The sequence below is a fragment of the Tiliqua scincoides genome, chromosome 16 (genome assembly GCF_035046505.1).
Source record: "Tiliqua scincoides isolate rTilSci1 chromosome 16, rTilSci1.hap2, whole genome shotgun sequence".
Classification (NCBI taxonomy): Eukaryota; Metazoa; Chordata; class Lepidosauria; order Squamata; family Scincidae; genus Tiliqua; species Tiliqua scincoides.
Genome location: NC_089836.1, coordinates 3,725,445 through 3,748,438, shown reverse-complemented (window position 1 = coordinate 3,748,438; position 22,994 = coordinate 3,725,445). Strand labels below are relative to the sequence as shown.

At 48.7% G+C, this 22,994-nt stretch overlaps 2 protein-coding genes across 2 annotated transcripts in view; one reads left to right on the top strand and one right to left on the bottom strand.

The window, feature by feature from the left end:
- Window positions 1-314: 314 nt before the first annotated feature.
- Window positions 315-22,994, bottom strand: part of ZER1 (zyg-11 related cell cycle regulator) — a 28,959-nt gene continuing 6,279 nt past the window's right edge. Inside the window, exons 2-16 of the mRNA XM_066610504.1 lie at window positions 22,535-22,829; window positions 21,435-21,582; window positions 18,909-19,339; window positions 17,813-17,989; window positions 16,945-17,059; window positions 16,474-16,620; window positions 15,852-16,025; window positions 14,897-15,112; window positions 12,780-12,821; window positions 11,992-12,111; window positions 10,418-10,533; window positions 8,985-9,173; window positions 8,038-8,135; window positions 7,208-7,310; window positions 315-4,955 (exon numbers count right to left, since the gene is read on the bottom strand). Of these exons, the coding sequence (XP_066466601.1) occupies window positions 4,898-4,955; window positions 7,208-7,310; window positions 8,038-8,135; window positions 8,985-9,173; window positions 10,418-10,533; window positions 11,992-12,111; window positions 12,780-12,821; window positions 14,897-15,112; window positions 15,852-16,025; window positions 16,474-16,620; window positions 16,945-17,059; window positions 17,813-17,989; window positions 18,909-19,339; window positions 21,435-21,582; window positions 22,535-22,692 (2,292 nt within the window). The 5' untranslated portion in view covers window positions 22,693-22,829 and the 3' untranslated portion in view covers window positions 315-4,897. The remainder of the gene's footprint in view (window positions 4,956-7,207; window positions 7,311-8,037; window positions 8,136-8,984; window positions 9,174-10,417; window positions 10,534-11,991; window positions 12,112-12,779; window positions 12,822-14,896; window positions 15,113-15,851; window positions 16,026-16,473; window positions 16,621-16,944; window positions 17,060-17,812; window positions 17,990-18,908; window positions 19,340-21,434; window positions 21,583-22,534; window positions 22,830-22,994) is intronic.
- Window positions 21,911-22,994, top strand: part of TBC1D13 (TBC1 domain family member 13) — a 34,312-nt gene continuing 33,228 nt past the window's right edge. Inside the window, exon 1 of the mRNA XM_066610514.1 lies at window positions 21,911-22,069. The gene's annotated coding sequence lies outside the window, so the exon portion shown is untranslated. The remainder of the gene's footprint in view (window positions 22,070-22,994) is intronic.

The window sequence follows — 22,994 nt, the reverse complement described above, 5'->3', positions numbered from 1 at the left end:
AAAGGGTTTCATTTCCTCTCCCATATTTTGCTTACCTCAAGCTGCAATGTGAGGACGGGTTGCAGCTCAGAGGAAGGGCACCAGATTTTTGGCCTGCAGAAGGTGCCAGGTTCAATCTGTAGCAGGGTCTCCAAGAAGGACTGAGACAGACCCCTCTCTGAAACCCTAAAGAGCTGCTGCCAGTCCGTGACAATGCTGAGCTACGTGGACCAAGGGCTTGACTCTGTAGGGGGCAGCGTCGTATACTGGTATATGTACGCTCAGACGACAACACATCAAAAGCCGCGTGCAACAAAATCACTATCAGACAAAAGCACAATCATCTTCCTTGTTTAATCAGAACACACGACAGCAAACAGAATAGTCAGTAGTTGTCCCAAAATTTAAAAAAAAAAAATAATTCTCATCATAGACACCAGGACGAAGAAGAGGCTGTTTACAGGCTGGATTCAAAGCGGAGGGTGTATCCCAACAGGTATCAGGAAGAAGTGAATTCAGTTAGAACTGCAAGGAAGCAAGAGGGGTGGCTTCTTCCTTTGTTCCCCTCCCCAGGATTAGCATATAAAAACCAGATCTGCAGTTCACCAGGAGATACAGCAGAAGCAAGAGTCAGCTATCCTGACAGGCATGTGCAGTTATTTCTCTTGTCATCAGGAAATACATTTTTTTAAAATTCTTTTCTAGCCATACCAGCTGTCACTGGGTTGCCACATTGGTCATTTTTTTGGGTGCAAAGGAAAGAAAGAGAGGCTCTCCTGTGAGAATAACTATTTGGGATCAAGACTGAACGAAGCCAGTGGATTCCTTTCGGAATACGGTGTGTACATCCCCATCTTACACAGCCACTTTCAGGAAACAGACATGCACTTGTGCATTGGGGCCAAAATATAGGTTATACACTGCTATTTTTTAAAATTTTATACCGCCTTTCTTTTCGGATGGAATGTAAGGCAACATACCTGCAGTTCTGCTGTGGGCTCCCATCCAGCAAGATAGCTGGCAGGGTGCCTTCGAAACGCACCCTGATGTTCAAGCCGCTTCGAGCTGCTCCCGATCAGAGGGGAAGCCAGTTTTGCCAAACACCCTCCCTGCACGCACAAGCAGTGGGTAGGTGCTTTGACGATGGTGTTATTTATTTTACTCAGAAGTAAACCCACTGTGTTCAGTAAGACTTAGGATGCAATCCTATCTTACTTACCAGAAAACAAACTAGCGGTGTGGAGTTGGCTATCCATTGTACTAGTCGAACGAATCGCAGCCCAGTTTGGAAAACCCAGAGGTAGCTCCATCAGGAGGCCGCAAGCAGTTAGATCCTGGCCACTATTACAGGTGACATCACTGCAGACACTGTTCTAAACAAAGTAGTGTCATCTCCCTGAAAGCTCCCCTACGCAAGCATTAAACGAAATGAGGCTTACACGAGAGAGTTTTTCTGGGTGGACTGCACTGCTGGCACTTAGGGGGAAAGAGCGATGAGGGCAGGCCCAGAGGTAATGCGAGGACCACTTTGGGAGCACCAAACATTTCCCCAGAGTGGCCGCAGAACAAGTGGGCCCATCGGCTGCCTTCCATGTGAAAATGGGATTGTGGAAGGTTGAAGGAGCCTTTTGGGAAGATCTCCAGCTTCTTCTTAAGACTGGCAACGTGGGGGCTGATTTGGAAGTGGGAAGGAGGATGAATCTACATGAACAAGGGTATGTTCCCCACCAGACTATGGAACCATCAACTGCTAAGGGATAAACACCCAACCTGACATGTGTTCCTGTGCCCCTCTTTAATGGAGGACTTAAGGGCCATGCCACATATCCTGGATTCAGCGTGTGCGCAGCTAATTCACGCACCATGTGCTGAACAGCTGCAGCCAATCAAGACTCCAGAATAGATTCACATAAGCAGCTTCAAAAACATTTAACCTGTCCGGTTAAACGTTAGCCATGACTTGGGCTGCAAGCTTAGCCCCACTTACTATAAAGCAAGCCCTGTTTTTGAAACAGGGTCTTCAAAACTCAGTTTTCAAACACACATCGCAAGTCTTGCTGAAATCAAGGAAAGATTTCAGCTGGACCGGGGCTTTTAATGCTTGCCTCTTCCAAGACAGAATACCTCTCCTAAGATGGTTACTGTCATACATGGTTTTTAAGTTCTTCCATTAAAGTAATTATCAGAGTTTTAAAAATATCTCTGCCCGATTAATGTTGATCAATTGTTTTAAAATTGATTAATCTACTAGATTAGTTGACTAAACACTGCAGCTCTGACATTTATTACATCCCGTTTTCCTCCTTGGTCAAAATAATTTTCCTTCCCCCTTATTGCCAATGTCCCAGTTATGTTTCACCATTCCTCTAGTCCAGGGGTGTCAAACGTTTTTGGCAGGAGGGCCACATCGTCTCTCTGACACTGTGTTGGGGGCCAGGGGGGGAAAAATTAATTTACATTTAAAATTTGAATAAATTTACATTAGTTTTCGTAAATGAATATATTAAAGATGAACTTAGATGAATGAATGAAGGTCTTGCAATAGTTCAAGGCCTATAAAAGGCCTTGCACAAAGCAAGGCTGGCCTTTCCTTTGCTGCCGCTACTGCATCACAGACATGAAACAACAAGCAGTGGAGGGAGCCCTCATCCCACAGCTCACACGAGAGGTCAAACAGTCGCCCTCACGCTGAGAGCAGTTGCGTCCGGCCAGTGTGGGCTCCAACAAATCTCTGGAAGGCCAGAGGCTCGTTGGAGACTGGGGATTCCCTGAGGGCCGCATTGAGAGGCCTCGAGGGCCGCAAGTGGCCGCAGGGCCGGGGTTTGGGCACCCCTGCTCTAGTCAATCCACTTTTCATAGGGATACCCTGTTATCTACGATGACTGGAGAGGTAATCCATCTCTGGCTTGCTCTTGAGATACTACCAGAACGGTTAAGACAGGTGAGGATGGAAGAGAAATTGCATAGCACTGAGAGTCCGGGGGGGGGGGGGGGAGAACTAAAATGCGGAGTTGGGGACATGGTTGGTGTGGGGCTTAACCTGTCCCCTCTGTCCTTGGTAACTCCGGTTTCTTGAGACATTTGGAGCCTTGTTGGCTCTAGTTTTTACTCCTCACCTAATAGACTTGCCTGCATAGCCACATCTTCCATTTACCTAACACAACCCCTTAATCTGCACAGCACACAGCCCTACATTCCGTTTCTTGGCCACGCCAGAGTGTCATGCGGGAGCGTCAGGAAACCTTAGGGACTGAGAAACCAACACGATACACACAAATTCTTCCCATACATACAAAAGCCCCTTGACGGAGGTGGAATAATAAGCTTGAAAAACTCCTAGGTGTAACTTTAGAGGAACCCGGTTTGCTCAAGTTCATCAAAGTCTAACTAACGCTGTAGCACGCTCGGAAAATTCCAGCTCACTCCAGGATATTTGCACACAGAAATTCATCTGTTTTGCTGATAATGGTGAATAGGTAATAGAGGCCTTTCTATTCTTTCCCTTTAAGCTATACTGAGAGATACTAACATCAACTTTCAAAAAATTATCCCAACCACTCATCTTTAAGGCGCAAAAAAGAGGGGGGGGTCTTGAACCAGGGAATACTGGCTGCAGAACCCTAGGGCTTTATACTCCGTAATAGCATTCCAGAGAAAAAGTGCTTGCGTTCAGCTGCACAGTGGCGCCACCCCAGTGGATAGGTGGTACTGCAGCGACGGGATTAGCAGCAGTCAGGTGATACAGAGCGACCAACCGAGTTTGACCTGGCCCTATAAAGCTGTTGGGTTTGGCTAGTCTCCTTAGTTCTGGTCAGTCACTGCCTATATCCTTGCCTGCCTCAAGACTACTGTCAGGGGGCTGCTGGAACAGGCCTACGTGTGGCCCGTTGGAAGGGCAGCAGCTGGGCCGAAGGCCAAGTTCAGTTAAGACGGCAGTCAGGGCAAGTCAGGGCACCGGGAGCCTGTACCCACATCAACAAGTTTCTCAGACTGCGGAACCAAACCTAACACGACTGCTAAATGAAGGTCAAACTAAACCTCTATGGATTCCCCAGATCACTTGGCCCAGGTGGGCAAAGGAGCAGCGGTACAGTCTCTGGACATCATCTGGATGGTTCTATTGCACAGCAAAGGTTGGTTTGCCTGCCCTGACGGCACAGGGTCTAAAGCGCTGGGGCCCTGCTTCTGGATTCCCCTGGCGCATCACAACTGCAGGTTATGACCCTAACCGTCATCCTTCTCCTCCTGCATGTCCAACCCCCTACGCATTGCATAACCCTCACGAGGGAACCCAACCACAGTGATTCAGGAGCGCTGGCTCTTTCGTGTGGCCGTCCGAAAACCTCACGCGAGAGAAACGGGAGAGAGCAACCAGCTAAAAGCGAGGACATTGTAACGGAAAAGAACACAACGAGGACGTTCATCTCACAGCGAGGTCTCCGCGCTCGTGTTTCCTTGGAGGCTCGCTCGTGTGCTCTACAAAAAGTTGACAGGTACATGATGTCACCACTGCTCTGTTTTGTTTTTTATATATATATATACAGAATTCATTCACACACACACACACACACACAAACTCCAGTCTTTTAAAACAAAAAGGGAAATAAACCACTATTTAAAGGACAAGATTTTGTTGTGCAAAACGGTTCCCCAGCGAACAGCTGCTCAGGCGCACTTCCGTTTGCCGAGGGTCTTTGTACACACACACACACACAACCTGCCCACCTGCACGCTCGCACACACACACACACGTGTGTGCGTGTGTGTATATATATATATATATATTCATAAAGGCTCCTTCCAACAGCTAAGCTGGTGAGAAAGTCCAACCTATGTACAGTGAACTTGCAGATTTCCAGAACTTGCGAGATTCTTGCTGGATATGGTGCTGGCAGAGGGATGGACACCACAGCGGCCTCTATCTCGATGTGTCCATATTCTCATCCATGAAGTTATTGCAGTGTTCTATAACTTTCCTAGAAAGGAAGTGAGAAAGTAGTGAGGACGGCAGGGTGTGATGGCACTCAAGACACCAGGCCAAACGCTAACCTCCCCTTTACCCAGCCGCTACCATGACGACGACTCCTCCCTGAATTTGAAGGGAAGCGTGGTGGAGTGTAGAGTGCTGGGCTAGAGCGGCTCTATCCTCTCCTTCACACTTGCTTCAAATCCAGGGAGCAGAGGAGGTGGGTACGCGTGCCCCTAGCGACCCGCTGCCTGAGGTGACCACTTCAGTCAACCTCTGGTCCAGGATTCACTCTGGTTGCAAGACTGTGGAAGTCTTGCCCTAATGAGGAGAATAAAAAGGAACATAAACTATGGCAAAAGAAATGTAAGAAGGTGATACAGGAGGCCAAGCGAGACTATGAGGAACGCATGGCCAGCAACATTCAGGGGAATAATAAAAGCTTCTTCAAATATGTTAGAAGCAGGAAACCCGCCAGAGAAGCAGTTGGCCCCCTGGATGGTGAGGGAGGGAAAGGGGAGATAAAAGGAGACTTAGAGATGACAGAGAAATTAAATGAGTTCTTTGCATCTGTCTTCATGGCAGAAGACCTCGGGCCCTCCTGAACAAGAATTAAGTCAGATCGAGGTTAGAAGAGAAGATGTTTCAGACCTCATTGATAAATTAAAGATCAATACCCTGATGGCATCCACCCAAGAGTTATTAAGGAACTGAAGAATGAAGTTGCTGATCTCTTGACTAAAATATGCAACTGGTCCCTCAAAACGGCCACGGTGCCAGAGGATTGGAGGATAGCAAATGTCACGGCGATCTTTAAAAAGGGAAAGAGGGGGGACCCTGGAAACTATAGGCCGGTCAGCCTAACATCTACACCGGGTAAGATGGTGGAATGCCTCATCAAAGATAGGATCTCAAAACACATAGACGAACAGGCCTTGCTGAGGGAGAATCAGCATGGCTTCTGTAAGGGTAAGTCTTGCCTCATGAACCTTATAGAATTCTTTGAAAAGGTCAGCAGGCATGTGGATGCAGGAGAACCTGTAGACATTATATATCTGGACTTTCAGAAGGCGTTCGACACGGTCCCCCACCAAAGGCTACTAAAAAAACTCAACAGTCAGGGAATTAGAGGACAGGTCCTCTCATGAACTGAGAACTGGTTGAAGACCAGGAAACAGAGAGTGGGTGTCAATGGGCAATTTTCACAATGGAGAGAAGTGAAAAGCGGTGTGCCCCAAGGATCTGTCCTGGGACCCATGCTTTTCAACCTCTTCATAAATGACCTGGAGACAGGGTTGAGCAGTGAGGTGGCAAAGTTTGCAGATGACACTAATCTTTTCTGAGTGGTGAAGACCCGAAGTGATTGTGAGGAGCTCCAGAAGGATCTCTCTAGACTGGCAGAATGGGCAGCAAAATGGCAGATGAAGTCAAATCCACAGTGAGTCAAATCCACAGATGCTGCACCCACAGGTACCAGATCCGACTATATATCACTTGCAGACACACTGCAACAGGTTGACGGAATCTGCAGTCTTAACACCAGTACAAATAGGCACACTTAAGGTCACTAAGTACGGTGACCATGAGTGGGAAAAAAAAAAAAAACCTTCACTAACTGCAATCAAAGTACACGAGACCAGTGGTTCTCAAACCTGTTAGCATCGGGACCCACTTTTCAGAATGACAATCCGTTGGGATTCACCAGAAGTGATGTCATTATCCTGGAAGTGATGTCATGGCCGGAAGTGACATCAATTTAGGCTTCAATCCTAAACCACAGTCAGCCAAAGGTCCCATTACAGAGAGTGCTCTTGCTGCTATTTTGCATAGCTCGGAATTCAAACATTCCAGCTGGGAAGTCAAAGCAGAAGGCAGGCTTGGGTCCTTCTCCAACTCCACAGCCCTCCCCCCTTCCCAGCGTCCCATCTCCCCACCTATTCAGGGCAAAACACCAGGCCTCTCTCCCAACAGGAGCCCACTCTGCCCAGCAGCTCTGCACTCTGTATTTGCAGCTCTGCGTTTTCAATGGCAGCCGAGTTAGGTGCTATGCAACCCACTTGCAACTGGCTCATGACCCACCTGGTGGGTCCTGACCCACACTTTGAGAAACGCTGCACTGGACATTGCAAATAGAACTAGCAATGATCTGACATAGGATCCTGCCTTTCGGCAGTGATTTTTTTTGCTGAATCTGGAATTTTGTTTTGCATGAAATGAAACATGGAGACAAAGATAATCCAACCCTGAGCTACCAAAACGTACCGTCCCATTTCCTTGGTTTCCGGCCTTGCTGAAGCCATTTTAATCATGTCCCTTAGAAGGAGGAGACCACCCTCTTTGATCAGTAGAGGGCAGTATTTGTCCGCTATAAAAAGGGAAGAAAAGGTGATAGGTTTCCCTTTGCTTCTACAAACTCCACAATCTTTCATAAAGATATAAAGCTGATCTGTTTAGCCCCTTTTAGCAAGAAGAACTAGTGGCTCTAACTTCAAGATTTGCACCACTTCACACTTTGAACCAGTACACCACCTGAATTCTTCCCTAGTTCTGGAGAAAGCCTTCTCGAGATTAGGACTGCCAACTAATTAAATGTTTCTTGATTGATATGATCTATACATAGTCAATCTACACATATTTGCCTAGAAATAAAAGCAGGGTTTTGAAAGGAGGGAGAGCACACTTTCTTTGTTTTTAGATGCTGCAGGGTACATGTCAACAGAGGGCCCCACCTTAGAAGAGGCATTCCTTCCTTGGCGAGAGCAGAGAGGCATGCCTCTTCCAAGATGAAAACACTAATCTCTTCTCGGAGGAATTATTCTAGGCACAGGGAGAACGCCTCTTCTAAAGCAGATAAATTGCAACACACTAATTGGAACTGCTGACCTTGTGGAATAGCATATATTGGACAATGTCACCTGCCTCTAGTATTCTGGACTTAGGATTCCTGAACTGGGGTCTTGCTTTTGTAAGATGCTGCTTGCCCCACCTCCCAGAATGACCAACAGTGACCTCCCCTGTGCTCCCCATGCCACGGACACTGAAACATGACTCCTTGGAGGGGTGATATGACCCTGTTGGGCCTTGCTACTTACGGTAGACAGATACGAGGTTATACAGTGCCCACGTAGCCCAGTGCTGGCTCACTGGAGCAATTCCTTGAGGAATGAGTCGAAGGATTGGCTCAAAGGATCTGTATAAAGCAGCAAAAAAAAAAAAAAATCATCGAAGTACTGGAACCCCAAAAACGGAATCCTGTTTTGGGGGAAACAAACCCATCTTATAGCGGTGGGGAGCACGTTCCCAACCCGAAACAAGAATTAAAAGACTTGCTTTTGGGTATCACAGTTCCCCCAAATATTTTCACCCAAGTCCAAAATTCTAAGCACTGTGTCACAAGGACAAGATGCAAGACTGACGGCATCCTTCCCCCCTCCCTGCACCAAAGGCCAATAGAAGCTACCAGATTCCATAGTTAAATCTAGAACAGGGGTGCCCAAACCCTGGCCCGGGGGCCACATGCGGCCCTCAAGGCTTCTCAATGCGGCCCTCAGGGAGCCCCCAGTCTCCAATGAGCCTCTGGCCCTCTGGAGATTTGCTGGAGCCTGCACTGGCTCTCTGATGCAACTGCTCTCAGCGCGAGGGCAACTGTTTGACCTCTCACATGAGCTGTGGGGTGAGGGCTCCCTCCACTGCTTGCTGTTTCATGTCTGTGATGCAGCAGAGGCAGCAAAGGAAAGGCCAGCCTTGCTTTGTGCAAGGCCTTTTACAGGCCTTGAGCTATTGAAAGACCTTCATTCATTCATATAAGTTCATCTTTAATATATTCATTTATGTAAACTTATGCAAATTTATTCAAATTTTAAATGTAAATTAAATCTTTTTTCCCCCCTGGCCCCTGACACAGTGTCAGAAAGATGATGTGGCCCTCCAGCCAAAAACTTTTGACACCCCTGGTCTAGAAGAATCTTAACTAAACAGTTGGATCTCAGACCAACTAGCGGACCTCCCCTTGACAAGCTGCAATCCAGTCTCTCTTCACCTGTAATTAATGTTTCTTCGAGAATTCACATCCCAGCGTTGAATGGCTGCCCACATCCTGTCGACCACTTCCTCTCGGCGAGGCTCACAGATCACCCAGGCCTCTGGCCCGTCGAACATGATATGCGAGAGGACCCCGCATGCGTTGTACGACACTTCAATCCCGTCGGCTTCGCTGTCTAATAGATTGCTGTCGGGAAACACAGCACAAGGCATTCGCAACGCAACCTGGCTTCAGTGCCCTTTAAACTCAGTCCCCCAGCATGCAGTTCCCTCCCAAACGAGTTCAAATGCACTAGGGTGTCAGGCAAGCACTTGGAGTCTCTTTTCAAGGGAGGCATTTTAATTGTATTTATTAAAGTATGAATTATTTCATAAGAAGTATATTACACATGCCTTAAAAAAAACACTTTTTAACAAGTTGTCTATCCATTTGCATCCCCTCCTCTATTCATCCTCTGAAAGCAGAGCAGACAGGCACTTGTGCCCTTAGGCAAATTTTTCACTTTGCCTCCTGCTGAGCCGGATGCTTCTCAGCTCAGGTCCTTTGAAAATTTTTCCCCAAAAGGCAGCATCTGAACACTCTTGTTGATGATGTCACAATTCCTGCTGTAGAAGAAGTCCTGGTGCCCCCCCCCCAAACCCAACCAGACCCCAGATGCAAGATACATAAGAACATAAGAACAGCCCCACTGGATCAGACCATAGGCCCATCTAGTCCAGCTTCCTGGATCTCACAGCGGCCCACCAAATGCCCCAGGGAGCACAAAAGACAACAGGAAGACCTGCAAGGCCTCCTGGGAATTGTAGTTAAGAACATAAGAACAGCCCCACTGGATCAGACCATAGGCCCATCTAGTCCAGCTTCCTGGATCTCACAGCGGCCCACCAAATGCCCCAGGGAGCACAAAAGACAACAGGAAGACCTGCAAGGCCTCCTGGGAATTGTAGTTAAGAACATAAGAACAGCCCCACTGGATCAGGCCATAGGCCCATCTAGTCCAGCTTCCTGTATCTCACAGCAGCCCACCAAATGCCCCAGGGAGCACACCAGATAACAAGAGACCTCATCCTGGTGCCCTCCCTTGCATCTGGCATTCTGACATTTCTAAAATCAGGAGGTTGCGCATACACATCATGGCTTGTACCCTGTAATGGATACCCCGTAAGATGCCGGAATGGCACCAGGATGCAGGGCTCTTGTGGTTTTGAGTGATCCCTGCGGCACTTGGTGGGCCGCTGTGAGATACAGGAAGGTGAACTAGCTGGGCCTGTGGCCTGATCCTGCAGGGCTGTTGTTATGCACCCCGGTCAAGTTTCCAAACCTGTTCAAAAAGCAATCCACTGTTATTTCTAGGGACTTTGGACATAAAAAGGAATCTTGAGCGCCTGCCTCAACGCCTGATGCTGCCGGGTAACAAGGGACATGCCCACCTGAACACACTGATGAACTGAGACATCATAAGTTGCGGGCGGAGCTCTTGGACCTCGGCCACGTTTCCCAGAAGGCCCAGCATATTGCGATGCAGCTCCTGCTTGTTTGGGAACTCCTGAGAAGAAAACGGGGAACGGTACATGCAGTATACAACCGGGGGAGGGGAGACTCTCACCGTGACTCCGTGATGTCACCTCCGCTTATTTGGGGGGGGAAAAAAGCAACAAAAGGGGCGGACGTGACCGAGGCCTATCAAATTCTGCATGGCGTGGAGAACGTGGCTGCTTTCTCGCCCTCCCCATCTGCAACTGGGTTCCCTCAGAAGCAGAGATGCAGGGGCTGAGAAGAAGCACATCTGCGGATGGGTAGGTTGGAAGAGACGGCTACTGTCCCAGTTGCTTCTCCCTTAGCTCTAACTCCCTGGAGCAGGACCAGCCGGAACTTTCCCCCTTTTTACCTTCACGGTTATCCAGGAAAGCAAGAAGAGGGCGGACTGTCTATGCAGTCCATTACCTGGGGCTGGGGTGGTGGTGATGGCAGCGGCAACGACAGTGGCAGTTCTTCTTTTCCCAGCCCCCTCCCTAGCAGCGGCCTCACTGCCAGAGAGCAAGTCAGGCTTGGCTGCTGCAGGACAAAGGGGAAAGACAGTGCCTGGGCAGTCACTTCCTTTTTCCTCCTCGCCCCCAAAGGTCAACACGGCAGGGTTCAGCAACAGCTTCCTAGTGCTGCTGCTGGAGAGCAAGGAGGGGGAATTGTCGCCATCACCATTGCTCCTACAGCCCAGGTAAAGGCGGGAGAAAAAACCTGCTGGGGAGGGCACCCTGGAGCACGGGTCCCCCTACATTAACCTTGCTTAACAATAGAGCACTGTTAAATCCCATCCCACTAAACCAGGGGTGCCCAAGCCCCGGCCCGGGGGCCACTTGCGGCCCTCGGGGGCTCCCAATCAGGCCCTCGGGGAGCCCCCAGTCTCCAGTGAGCCTCTGGCCCTCCAGAGACTTGCTGGAGCCCATGTTGGCCCGATGCAACTGCTCTCAGCAAGAGAACAACTGTTCGACTTCTCATCTGTGGGACAAGGGCTCTCTCCAGTACTTGCTGTTTCACATCTGTGATGCAGCAGTGGCAGAGAAGGAAAGGCCGGCCTTGCTTTGTGCAAGGCCTTTTATAGGCCTTGAGCTACTGCAAGACCTTCATTCATTCATATAAGTTCCATCTCAAATGTAAATTTATTCAAATTTTAAATGTAAATTAATTCTTTTTATCCCCAGCTCCCGACACAGTGTCAGAGAGATGATGTGGCCCTCCTGCCAAAATGTTTGGACACCGCTGCACTAAACTAAAGGACACTAACAATTCTTCACTTTGGCTGAATCATCCCTGTTACAGCTGTAGTATATTTATTATTTCTTTCATATATCTCTGCCCAGCCTTTGCTTCCACTTGTGTGGATGCCCAAGGCGGCTTACATAAAATTAAGAACACAAAACCCCGGCAGTAATATAGACATAAAATAGGGGAGCGGCAACGTCTTAACAAGATGTTTCACAGGAAGAGAATTTAAACCTTCGCACACCTTCAAACACTCCAGGAACAGTTTCATGCCACTGTAGTTGAGGAACATTTCACAATTGTCGGGGGTCTCGTCCGTGATGTTCCACAAGGCGCTCCAGGAAAACTCCATCACCTGATCGCACTACCAGGGAAGAAGCAAGAAAACGGGAGTGTGACGTGTATGAAAACCCACACACAGAACTCTTTGAGGGACTGGACAAGCTCTGCAGGTGGAAGAAAACACAGACCGGTGGTGGAGACATGCCCCTGGATCACCCTTGCTCTTCCACTAGCTCCCAGGTCACCCCAATCACTCCACTTACCACCATCACCACCACCTCCTTCTGTCACCAACACCCTTCCAGCTCTGTGCCATTTGAAAAGACAGAGAAGGTGGGGAAGGAATGGAAGCAGAGATAGGAGCCTGGAGGCCTAGAGTGGCCTTTCCCCACTCTCTCTGCAGTTTCAAATAGAGCGGGCCAAGAAGTCTAAAGAGGAGCAGGCCGGTTAAAGCACTGCGGCGGCAATGGCACTTTCATCACCAGGATGATGCCATAATGGGCAGCAGGCTTGCCCTCCTAATGGGCTGCCAGGATCCCACGAGCCAACCATGTGAAAACAACACTGGCCGAAACTGGACCACTTCTGTCTGTTTGGCCACAAGGCTTGACTCAGCCTAAAATATATATGGACCTGAGCTTACTACCAGCCTCTGGATCAGAGCCAGTTCAGTTCCTGCTCTCCAGCCATGCTGCAGGTACTCAAGCCCTTCATCTAAACTAGGCTTCAAACCCTTCGGCAGGACCGTACCGTTTTCTCCACCAGCTTCTTCTGAATCAGCTTCAGCATTGTCTGTTGGCAGAAAACAAGCAAGGGCAAGCCCCGTGAGTTTACGAACCGAAGAAGGGAAAACAAAGCTCGACGGGGATTGCTAGAGATGGGAATGGCGAAAGGATATAAAAGGCAGGGAGAGGCAGCCAAGGGGACAAGCCACGGAAGCAGTGACAGCCAAGAGGACTAGAAACTTAAAACACAAATAAATTACAAGTTCTTGGGAGGCCAAATGGTGTGTTCGTCCCTGGCCTCTGAGTGGCCCGCTTGGAGGCAGGGTGCAGCATGGCCTTTCCCAGTTTGAAGAGACACTTGGCCAACAGTCTGAGGCAAAGAGGCAAAGAAGGAAGGCCCACAGCCAGGGAGACAGACCAGGGACAGACTGCACTTGCTCCCAGTATGGAAGGGATGGTCACTCCCGGATTGGCCTTTCCAGCCACACTAGACGCTGTGCCAGAACCACCATTCAGAGCGCAATACCAGAGTCTTTCGAGACTGAAGGTTGCCAACTTTCTGAGAGGGCCCAGACACACAGGGGTTAACCAATAATGTCTTGAGATTGCATTCTAACAAGTTCCAGAGGGGTGCTGTGTAACAGCAAAACCACCAAAAGTCTCTTAGCTCCTTAAAAATTAGCCAATTTTATTTCCGCATGTGGACTACAGTTCACCAGAGGTAAACTTTACTTCAGACCAGGAGAGCTCATGCAGAAATAAACAGTTTATACTTAAGATTTTACAGGATTGCTTATTGTTTTAATAAGGGAATGATCATGTTACAACAGCACTAGAACATATAAGAACAGCCCTGCTGAAGCAGGCCAACGGTCCATCTAGTGAAGCTTCCTGGATCTCACAGCGGCCCACCAGATGCCCCAGGGAGCACACAAGGCAACAAGAGACCTGCATCCTGGTGCCCTCCCTTGCACTTAGCATTCTACTCCTAAAACCGGGAGGTTACACATACCCATCATGGCTTGTAATCTGTGAGGAACTTTTCCTCCAGAAATCTGTCCAGTTCCCTTTTAAAGGCACCTAGGCCAGAAGCCGTCACCACATCCTGTGGCAAGGAGTTCCACAGACCAACCACACGCTGAGTAAAGCAATATTTTTTTCTCTGTCCTAACTCTCCCAACACTCAATTTTGGCACATGTCCCCTAGTTCTGGTGCTGTGTGAGAGGAAAATGAACATCCCTCTCTCCATCCCTTACACAATTTTATACATCTCAATCATGTACCCCCTCAGATGCCTTCTTCCTAGACCAGGGGTGTCCAAACTTTTTAGCAGGAGGGCCACATCATCTCTCTGACACTGTGTCATGGGCCGAATTAATTTACATTTCCAATTTGAATAAATTTACATAAATGAATATGTTAGAGATGGAACTTGTATGAATGAATGAAGGGTCTTGCAATAGCTCAAGGCCTATAAAAGTCCTTGCACAAGGCAAGGCTAGCCTTTCCTTCACTGCCACTGCTGCATCACAGACGTGAAACAGCAAGCAGTGGAGGGAACCCTTGTCCAACAGCTCATGCAAGAGGTCAAACAGTCATCTTCACACTGAGAGAAGTTGCGTCAGGCCAGCATGGGCTCTAGCAAGTCTCCGGAGGGCCAGATGCTCATTGGAGACTGGGGGCTCCCTGTGGGCCAGATTGTGAGTCCCTGAGGGCCGCAAGTGGCCCCCGGTCCGGGGTTTGGGCACCCTTGTCCTAGACTGTAGGAAGAGACCTAAAGTCTCTTCCCTCTTTGAGACCCAAAGGCTGTAGCCTTTCCTCATAACGGAGGTGCCCTGGCCCAGTAATCATTTTGGTCACTCTCTTCTGCATCTTTTCCAGTTCCACTATGTCCTTTCTGACGTGTGGCGACCAGAACTGGACGCAATACCCCAGAAGTGGCCTGACCGTCGCTTTGCACAACGGCGTTATAATATTGGCCATTTTATTCTCAATCCCTTTTTTTAAAATGATCCCTAGCGCTGATGATGAACTCGCAAAGAAATCACGGGGGGGCCTAAGACAGGGGAAAACCACACCGAGGAAACGTGAGGGGAAGCGGAGGTTAGCGTCAAAGCGGCCATCACGGAGACCATACCAACCATGACAAACCCCATTTTGCCCACGGCTTCTTTGTGGTCGTTGTCCACCTGGCAGACGAGGGCGTTGCAGAGGTGCACGGCGATGCGATGGATGGACTCCTCCTGCCGGGTTGGGTTGAGGATGTTGAGAAGGAGCTCGTTGACCCGGCGGTACTGGAACTCCAGCTCTTCAGGGATGCTGAAGTTGCACAGCGTAAGGCAACAGTTCCGCTGCACCTGGCGGGAGAAAGCAAAGGCTCGCGTTGCCTGGCCTACTGCCCCCAGCCCCTCTCAGAAAGTGCCGTCAACTGCCTCGTTAACCTCAGTGCTCATTCTAACACAGAACGGCCCGACGCGCGGCCTGAAAGGCCTCTTCAGTCAGCCCTGCCGCAGCTCAACACCTTCTCCCTGCCGAGCCGTTCGGCCTGCTCCTTTAGAGGAGACCGGAACAGCGTGGCTGGGAGCTCAAAAAGCCCTGCCGTGCCCTCTGCCTTCTCCTCCGCCTGCTTCTCCTGCCACTGCCTCCTTTGGTGGCTCAGAACCCAGAAGTCATTGGTGGTGACGTCACCACATCACTGCCAATTATTTTCATGCCTGCGCGCTCAGGAGTGGGGGTGGTGCCAGGGGATTGTAGCCCCCTTCGTAGGAAAAGTTGGACCGCGCTGTTCTAACAGCTGGGGGGGGGAAGGCGCCTTCCCCCAGAAATCCCCATCAGAGCAACGCTGTGTCATCGGGTAGCATAATTTGCTGGGTGTCTGGGGAAAACAAAATGGCGGCCGCCCAGAGGAACAGCAAGCAAGGTTGGTTGATTTTGCTCCACCCTTGCAAATCTCCCCTAAGGCAGCCTGCTGCTGGCAGGGGGGGGGGAGTGTTTTGGGTCCTACATGCAACTGAGAACTGGGATGCTATCAGGAAAGGCACCGTGAGTGTCCGGGTCCAGTGCCCCGAGTGAGGCATGACTGGGCAACACACTTACTATCACCTCCTGGAAAGGCTCCATGCCATTCAGGACAACCTGGATGACCTGCCGCCGCAGCTTGATATTCTGCTGCGTCCGATACTCCACCTGGGTGAGGTAGAAGAGGACCGCGCTCCCCGTCACCTGGATGTTCTTGTCGTATTTGTGATACCTCAGAGCAGCAATCACCAGCTGTGGAAACGGGGCAAATGTTCGTTGACGCAAATCTCTAGGTCGCTTCCGCTTTGGCTTCCTTCCACTCTCCCTTGTCAAGTTCAGATGGAGGATGTGGGCAGGGCCGGCCCAAGACCACCCGAGGTGGCCTGTCAAATGCTGCCTCACCTTACCCAATGATGTCCCAGCTCAGCACTCTTCCCCCCTTTTATATTTCCTCTTTCTCTCTGTCCCCAATTTGGGGAGCGGAAGCAACAGCAGCAAGGGAGGCAGGTTGGCAGACAGAGACGGATTGCCCTCCCTTCACCAATCGGCTGGCTGCTGGCGTCACGGACCAGCCAGCCCTAGATGCGCTGCTGCGTAAGTGGGGGACAGCATTTGTGCGCGACGTCAGGAGGTCATGGCCAGCTCTGCCCGCTAACTGCTGCTTAAATGGAGAGGGGCTGGATGTGAACCCCAGACTCACCTTCAGGGCTCTCAGCAGTTGGTTGCAGTGCTCAGTGCGGGCAATTTCAAAGAGGATGTTAAGGGCTCGAGATGTGATTTCAGGCCGGTGCTCTGTGTATACTTCAATGGCATTGAGGACCTGATCTTCGTTCTTACTCCCAGTCACCTGGCGTCACATATTAAGAACATTTAGAAGTGGGGAAGGAGGCTACTAAGGCTGCAATCCCTTGCGTGCTTTCCTGGAAGTAAGCCCCATGTAACACAATGGGACTTCCTTCTGAGTAAACATAGGGTTTCTACTCCACTGGAAACCTACAGCATAGGATTGCGCTGTAAGAAGGGTGGTGTGGAGGACTGAACCTTTGCTGCAGATGAGGGGAAAAGTCAGGTTCAAACCCCTGACTAGCCACACAGCAAAATGGCCATGTAGGCTGTACTGTATGTACATCAACTGCTACATCAACTGCTTCATCAGCTGCGGCTGGTTTACCTTGTAGGCCGGGATATGCAAGAGGCGACAAAGGGAGGTCTCAAAGAGACCCAGGAACTGGAGTGGCCGCTTCAGGTTCCGGAAGGGGGTGATGCTGCTCTTTTCCGGATTGGTGCTGAAAAGAACACATGCGATTTATTTATTTGTGATCTCTAAAAGCGACCGTGCGCCCCCACGTGCCCTCTTCCAGTTTAGGAAGAGGCGCTGCACAGACGGCCCGGATGCGATAATCCGTACGTCTAGGTCCCTTGTCCCCAGAGCCGTCGACGATGTTTTTACAAATGGATCGTGAAAAATTAAAGAAAAAGTTACATTCTGCATGACAGTGCCGGCATTTAACTATCTGTTGTAACTGAAATATATAGGTGGGCCCGTGTTATCCATGGGGGTTCAATTCCAGGAACCTTGCAGTTTCCGAATCATTTTGGGGGGGGGAACAGAACCCTCACAGATACAGAGGGACATACGACTGAACCATGTATACGGGTATGTCAGTGGACGATGGCCAATCCCAAATAAGTGTATTCAAGTAAGATCTATAAAGAACATACGTAGCACACTGCTGGCATTAAATGGAGATGGGACCCTGGTTCAGTGGTACAATTCATGCTGTGCACCTAGAAACTCCCATGTTCAGTCCCTGAAAACATCTCCAGGGAGGGCTGAGACAGACCCTATCTGAAACCATGCTGCTGCCAGACATAGTAGACAGTCCTTAGTTATATGGACCGGGGACAGACTCGGCAGGCAACTTCATACATTCAAATAAGCATGAAACCTTAGCACTCAGCAGCTCTGCCTTTCCAAAAAGGTCAGAGGACACGGAAGAAGCTCAGGAGCCATCAAACTGGACTTCTTCTGGCCTTACCTCATCTTGCCCACTTTCTCATCCATGCTAGGGACAGCGAAGTTCTCCAGCATGGTATGGCCTGAGATGTCCAGGGAGGTAAGGTTCACCAGTTTCTCCACAAAGAGGTTCAGCACCTTGCGGGTCAACTTGAATTTGTAATAACTTGACAAGTGGTCCCGGGAGATATCCAAGTGCCTGAAAGCAGACCAAGGGGAGAAGAGCTTATCACTACCTACCAATCGTCCAAATGATTTCAAGTGGGAGCCTGGAAGCCGGACGCGCTGCAGATGCTTTTACATGCGCACTTGGGAAGAAGAACTGCCCTCTCCCACACGACCATGCTGCCAGGTTTGGCTCATCTGTTAGATTGACTGAGACAGCTGCCTCAGGCAACAGGACTAACAATGGTGAAAAGGTGGAATGGCAAGCCACAGTTAGCTCAAACTACGGTTTGCCAGCCAAACCTTGGTTTGATGACCTAGGTCAGCACAAACCCTGGTTTGTGACCTAACGCAGATTCAGACATAAAAATGGGCAACCCCAGTTTGGTCCGATGCATGAATGCAGGCTCTATACATGTCCACTTTGCTTTTCATTTCCCGTCTCTTTTCCCACCACAGGGAACGACAGTGAGACCACTGGTGCAAGACTTGTCTCCTTGGCCCTCTAGAGATTGCATGCCTCCAGGCCTCCTCAGAAGGCCTCCCAGAAGTGACTCAGAGGCCCACCAACCACTTGGCATCTGTAGTTACTCAAATCCATGGGTACTCAGCTCATGGATAAGAAGGGCCTTCTGTAAATGTGAGACAGGGTTGCTTGGTGAACTGTTTTGTTAAAAAGTTCATGTAAATATTTTTAATAATAATGACTGATTATAGTCCTGTATTCCCCCCCCCCCCCACACACACACACCATGGTTGTTTATGACAAGGTGCTTTTGATCTTCCTGTTTTGGCAGTGATATGTTTTAATGCCACTTTTCTTCGCCTCCAGATGGTGCATTTTAAAAATATCTCGAGGCAGTGAGTCCCACGGCCTACACTCCATTGCGCAAAGACTCACAAAAGCAAAACACTTGCTGGTAACAAGACCGCTGTGATGGCGCAAGGCTGACCTGAGCTTGTGGAGCTTTGCTATCACTTGGATGTGCTCCTCGCAGAGGTCCATGTTGTAAAGCACTAAAGACGCCAAGCTGTCCTTCCATTGCGTCAGAAAAACTATGTCAATGAGCTGGATTCCGGAGAGGTCGAGGGCCGTGAGGGAGGCCAGTGGCCGGAGCAGGTTCTCCACGTTCATCCCTTCGGTCATTTTTCCCAGGTTAAGGAAGCGCAGGCGATTGAAGCCTTCAAAGGTGAAGTCCTTCACCAAGACCTGGCGGGTGGGGTTAAAATCGTCCTCGCAGCCTCCCGGGTTCTCCTCCTCATAGAAAATGTTGGTGCAGCCAAAGAGGCTGAGGGAGACAAGGGTGGGGCTGAAGCTGACCAAGGTCTGCAGGCTCTTCGCCGTCAGCCTGTCACAGTTTGTCAGGAAGAGCTCGACAAGGTCCTAAGACAGTGAGAAAGAGGGAATCGGAACAAGGACTATCGCAAACAGAAATCTCAAAAACTACTACTCGATTGATTGATTGATGGCACAGTTCAAGACTTGTTGGTAAGTCTAGGGCTGCCAGGTTGGGTGGCTCTAAAAACCTGAGATGGCTGATGCAGGAACTGGTGGTATCACAAGATTGCCAACCCTTACAATACAGGAAGGATGCCAACCCTTAAAAAAAAAAATCACACGGACTCAGAAGGATTCCACCCTTCTGCCTGAAACTGCCTTGCTAGATGCCCTTTCACTTACCACCTTCATGTCCCTTCAGAAAATCCACCTTTTCCCTTCAGCATTACACATTAGTCCCTATGCCCTACTGTGACTGTACTAAGTAACTGTAATCAAAACAATAACATATGTTCCCCCTGGTTTGCTCCATCTCCATCCCCTTTCCTCCCTCTGTTGTTTCTCATTGGCTTCTAGACTGTACGCCCCTCCTCTATGCTGTATGTATAGTGGCATGGACACTGATGGCGCTATATAAAAAATAGCAGGATGTCGCCTGCCATAAAAGGGCAGAGCCTTATGGTGGATCTCATGTACCCCGAGACTGACCTCTGCTGCCCATCTGCTGGAGAAAAAGGCAAAAAGTGGGAGAAATGGGGTCATTTTGGGTAAAAACTAGCAATTCTAAGTCTGTCCCCCTGGGATCACTGGGGCTTGCTCTCTAGCAGAGCCATTTTCAACCACTGCACCGTGGCACTCTGGTGTGCCGCGAGAGGTTCAGAGGTGTGCCTCAGGAATTTGGGGGAAGATTATTTATTAGTAGGGTCAATGGGGAAGTGAGCTCCCTTACTGGTAGCACGGTGTGCCTTGTCGACTGTCAAAAACCTGATGGTGTGCTTTGACAATTTTAGTGCCTTGTCAGTGTGCCGTGAGATGAAAAAAGTTGAAAATCGCTGCTCTAGCAGACGGCTAAATTGGAACTCCATGTTCAGAGGCTGCCAACCTCTGAATGCCATTTAGTGGGGAGTAAGAGCACAAGACAGCCTTCCTGCCCTGCTTTTTTTTTTATTTTTATTCAGATATGGGGATAGGTACAAAGGTACATACGTAGGTCAGGGGAATACAAAGGAAAGATACATTAGGTCACCACTAGAGTACAGTTTTGGTGTTGTTTTTTTTTGTCTTTTAAACAACTACAGATCTGACACATCTTCTGAATTATTTTGCTCTATTTATTCTATTTCTAACCAATTGTAAAAAGCTTCCCATATATTCTTAATTCTATCTCATTTACCACCATCATGTACTCTTTCTGACAAAATATCCATTTCAACTATTTCATACATTTTTTTCTATCAACACGTTCATATTTGGCGCCTCGATATTTTTCCACATCTGTGCAAATAAAAGTCTTGCTGCAGTGTGGATGTGAATCAGAACATGTCTGATATTTCTACTATAACTATCTGGTATAATATTTAGGAGAATTAATTCTGGAACAAAGGGGACAAACATTTTAACATTTTCTGTAACACAGTATGTACATTTTCCCAATACATTTTTACTTTAGAGCAGGTCTACCACATATGGTAAAATGTGCCCATCTTTACATTTTCTTACATCTTCTTTACATTTCCAGCATTTGTTAGACAATCCTGTATATGTTTTACCTAGTTTATCAGGTGAAAAATGCCACCTATAATGCCATCTTGTAAATATTTTCTTTAAACGAAACTGCTTTAGTTAATCTAATATTATTTTTCTATATTTGCTCCCAACTTTCCAAAGGTATAGTATGTCCAATATTTTTTGTCCATTGTATCATTGTGTCTTTTACTATTTCATCTTCCATATTTACGTCTAATAAAAACTTATACATCTTTTTAATATATTTTCTCTCAACTTCTAAAAATAACTTATCAAAGTCAGTATCTTGTAAATATATTCCTGTTTTTTCCTGGCCTTCCTGCCCTGCTTGTGAACTACCCAAAGGTAGCTGGTGAGCCACTAAGAGAAAGAGGATGCTGGACTAGGCTGGCTTTTGGCCTGATACACACGCTGTCGCTGGTGATGTTTACGGGGGAGATTGGTGCAACACTACCTGCTTCCGAATGGCTTCCAAGTCCTGATCCTGCACTATAATCTCCTGCAAGTGGATCCGGGCCAACCTGGTGCTCCGTGGGTCAGAGAAGAGGTTGAAGAAGCTCTCATTATGATCGATGGCGTTCGTGTTCACCAGCTCCATGTAACTGTGCAAGAGACAGAAGTTGCTGACAGAATCTTAGTGGCCCTCATGAATGGAACACCGACAGAGGCTCGAGTATGGACCCGGGAGACTTGGGTTGGGACTCCTGCTCAACCATGACAATCCCAGAGTGGACTTTCGAGGTGCTGGGCCTCCTTTTTCATCCTGCACTACCTCACAGCATTGATGATATAAAATTAAAATAATACAGAGCATTTGTGAACACACTTTCTGGGTGTACAAAATGCTTCGCCTGTGTTATCTGCTGCAGTGCTTACAACAAACCCATAAACTGAGTGAGTTTTAATGATCCTTATTTTGCAGATGGGGAAGACTGAGGCCAACTTGCAGATGGGGAAGACTTTCTTGCCTAAGGCTATCAGATGAGTTCATCGCAGAGGCAAGCCTCAAATCAGGAGAAGGCCCAATCCCAGCGCTATAAGGACATGCTGTTATTTGCCTGTACTAGGACAATGAAGACCTCTAAATGAGTAAGTCAAAATAACCATATCCCTTATTTATTAACACATGATGTGATGACCACTGCCAGAGGTGGTGTTTTTAAAAAGGAGCAGACACATTCATGAAAGAGGAAAGGTCTATCAGTGGGTATTAGTTAAGACAGCAGAATGGTAACTCCATGTGCTCAGGCAGCCTACCTCTCAATACCAGTTGCTGGGTGTGTGTGTGTGTCAATAATGACAGGTTGACTACAGCCTTCATTCTCTGCCTGTAGGCTTGCTTTACAGGCCTTCAGGGCAAGTTATTATGCCAGACCAGATGGATCTCATGCCTGAGATGCAGCTGGGCTCTTATGATGTTCGTACTGCACTGTCAATCCACATTGGCCCACATGTCCCACAGGCAGCTCCTATACATTGTGTGAGTACACCGGAGGGCTGACCCAAAGCCCAACAGCTTTCACAAGCATTTCACGGCCCGCGACGCTAACTTACTCATTGACAAGTTGGTCACAGATCTCACTCGGCAGGAAGATCTCCGGGTGGAGATGGAGCGCCTCGTTGTCCAGCAGGTAGCAGAGGGTGCCCTCCAGGTTGTGAAGACAATAATCTGTACATAGCGTCATCAGCGACTCTGGGCTGTCGGTGGCCATCTTGTGAGGGTGGTCAGGGAGAATGGGGAGGAAGGGAGAGGGGGAACGCGTGGCAAATGGGTGCTTCTTTTGCCGTCAGGATTTTCTCTCTTGTTCTATGGAGATTCCTGGCGTGACTTCCAGTAATATCAGGATAGCTATAGGAAGAAAGGGAGATAATTGGTTGCTCAAAAACAACTGAACAAATCTTTGTCAGTTAATGCACCTGACAGCTGGTGCAGTACAACCATTAGAGGCACTGAAGGAAATATTTACAAAAGAAAAGGGGGCAGAAAGTATGTTTTTGTTCGTAAAGGCTAAGG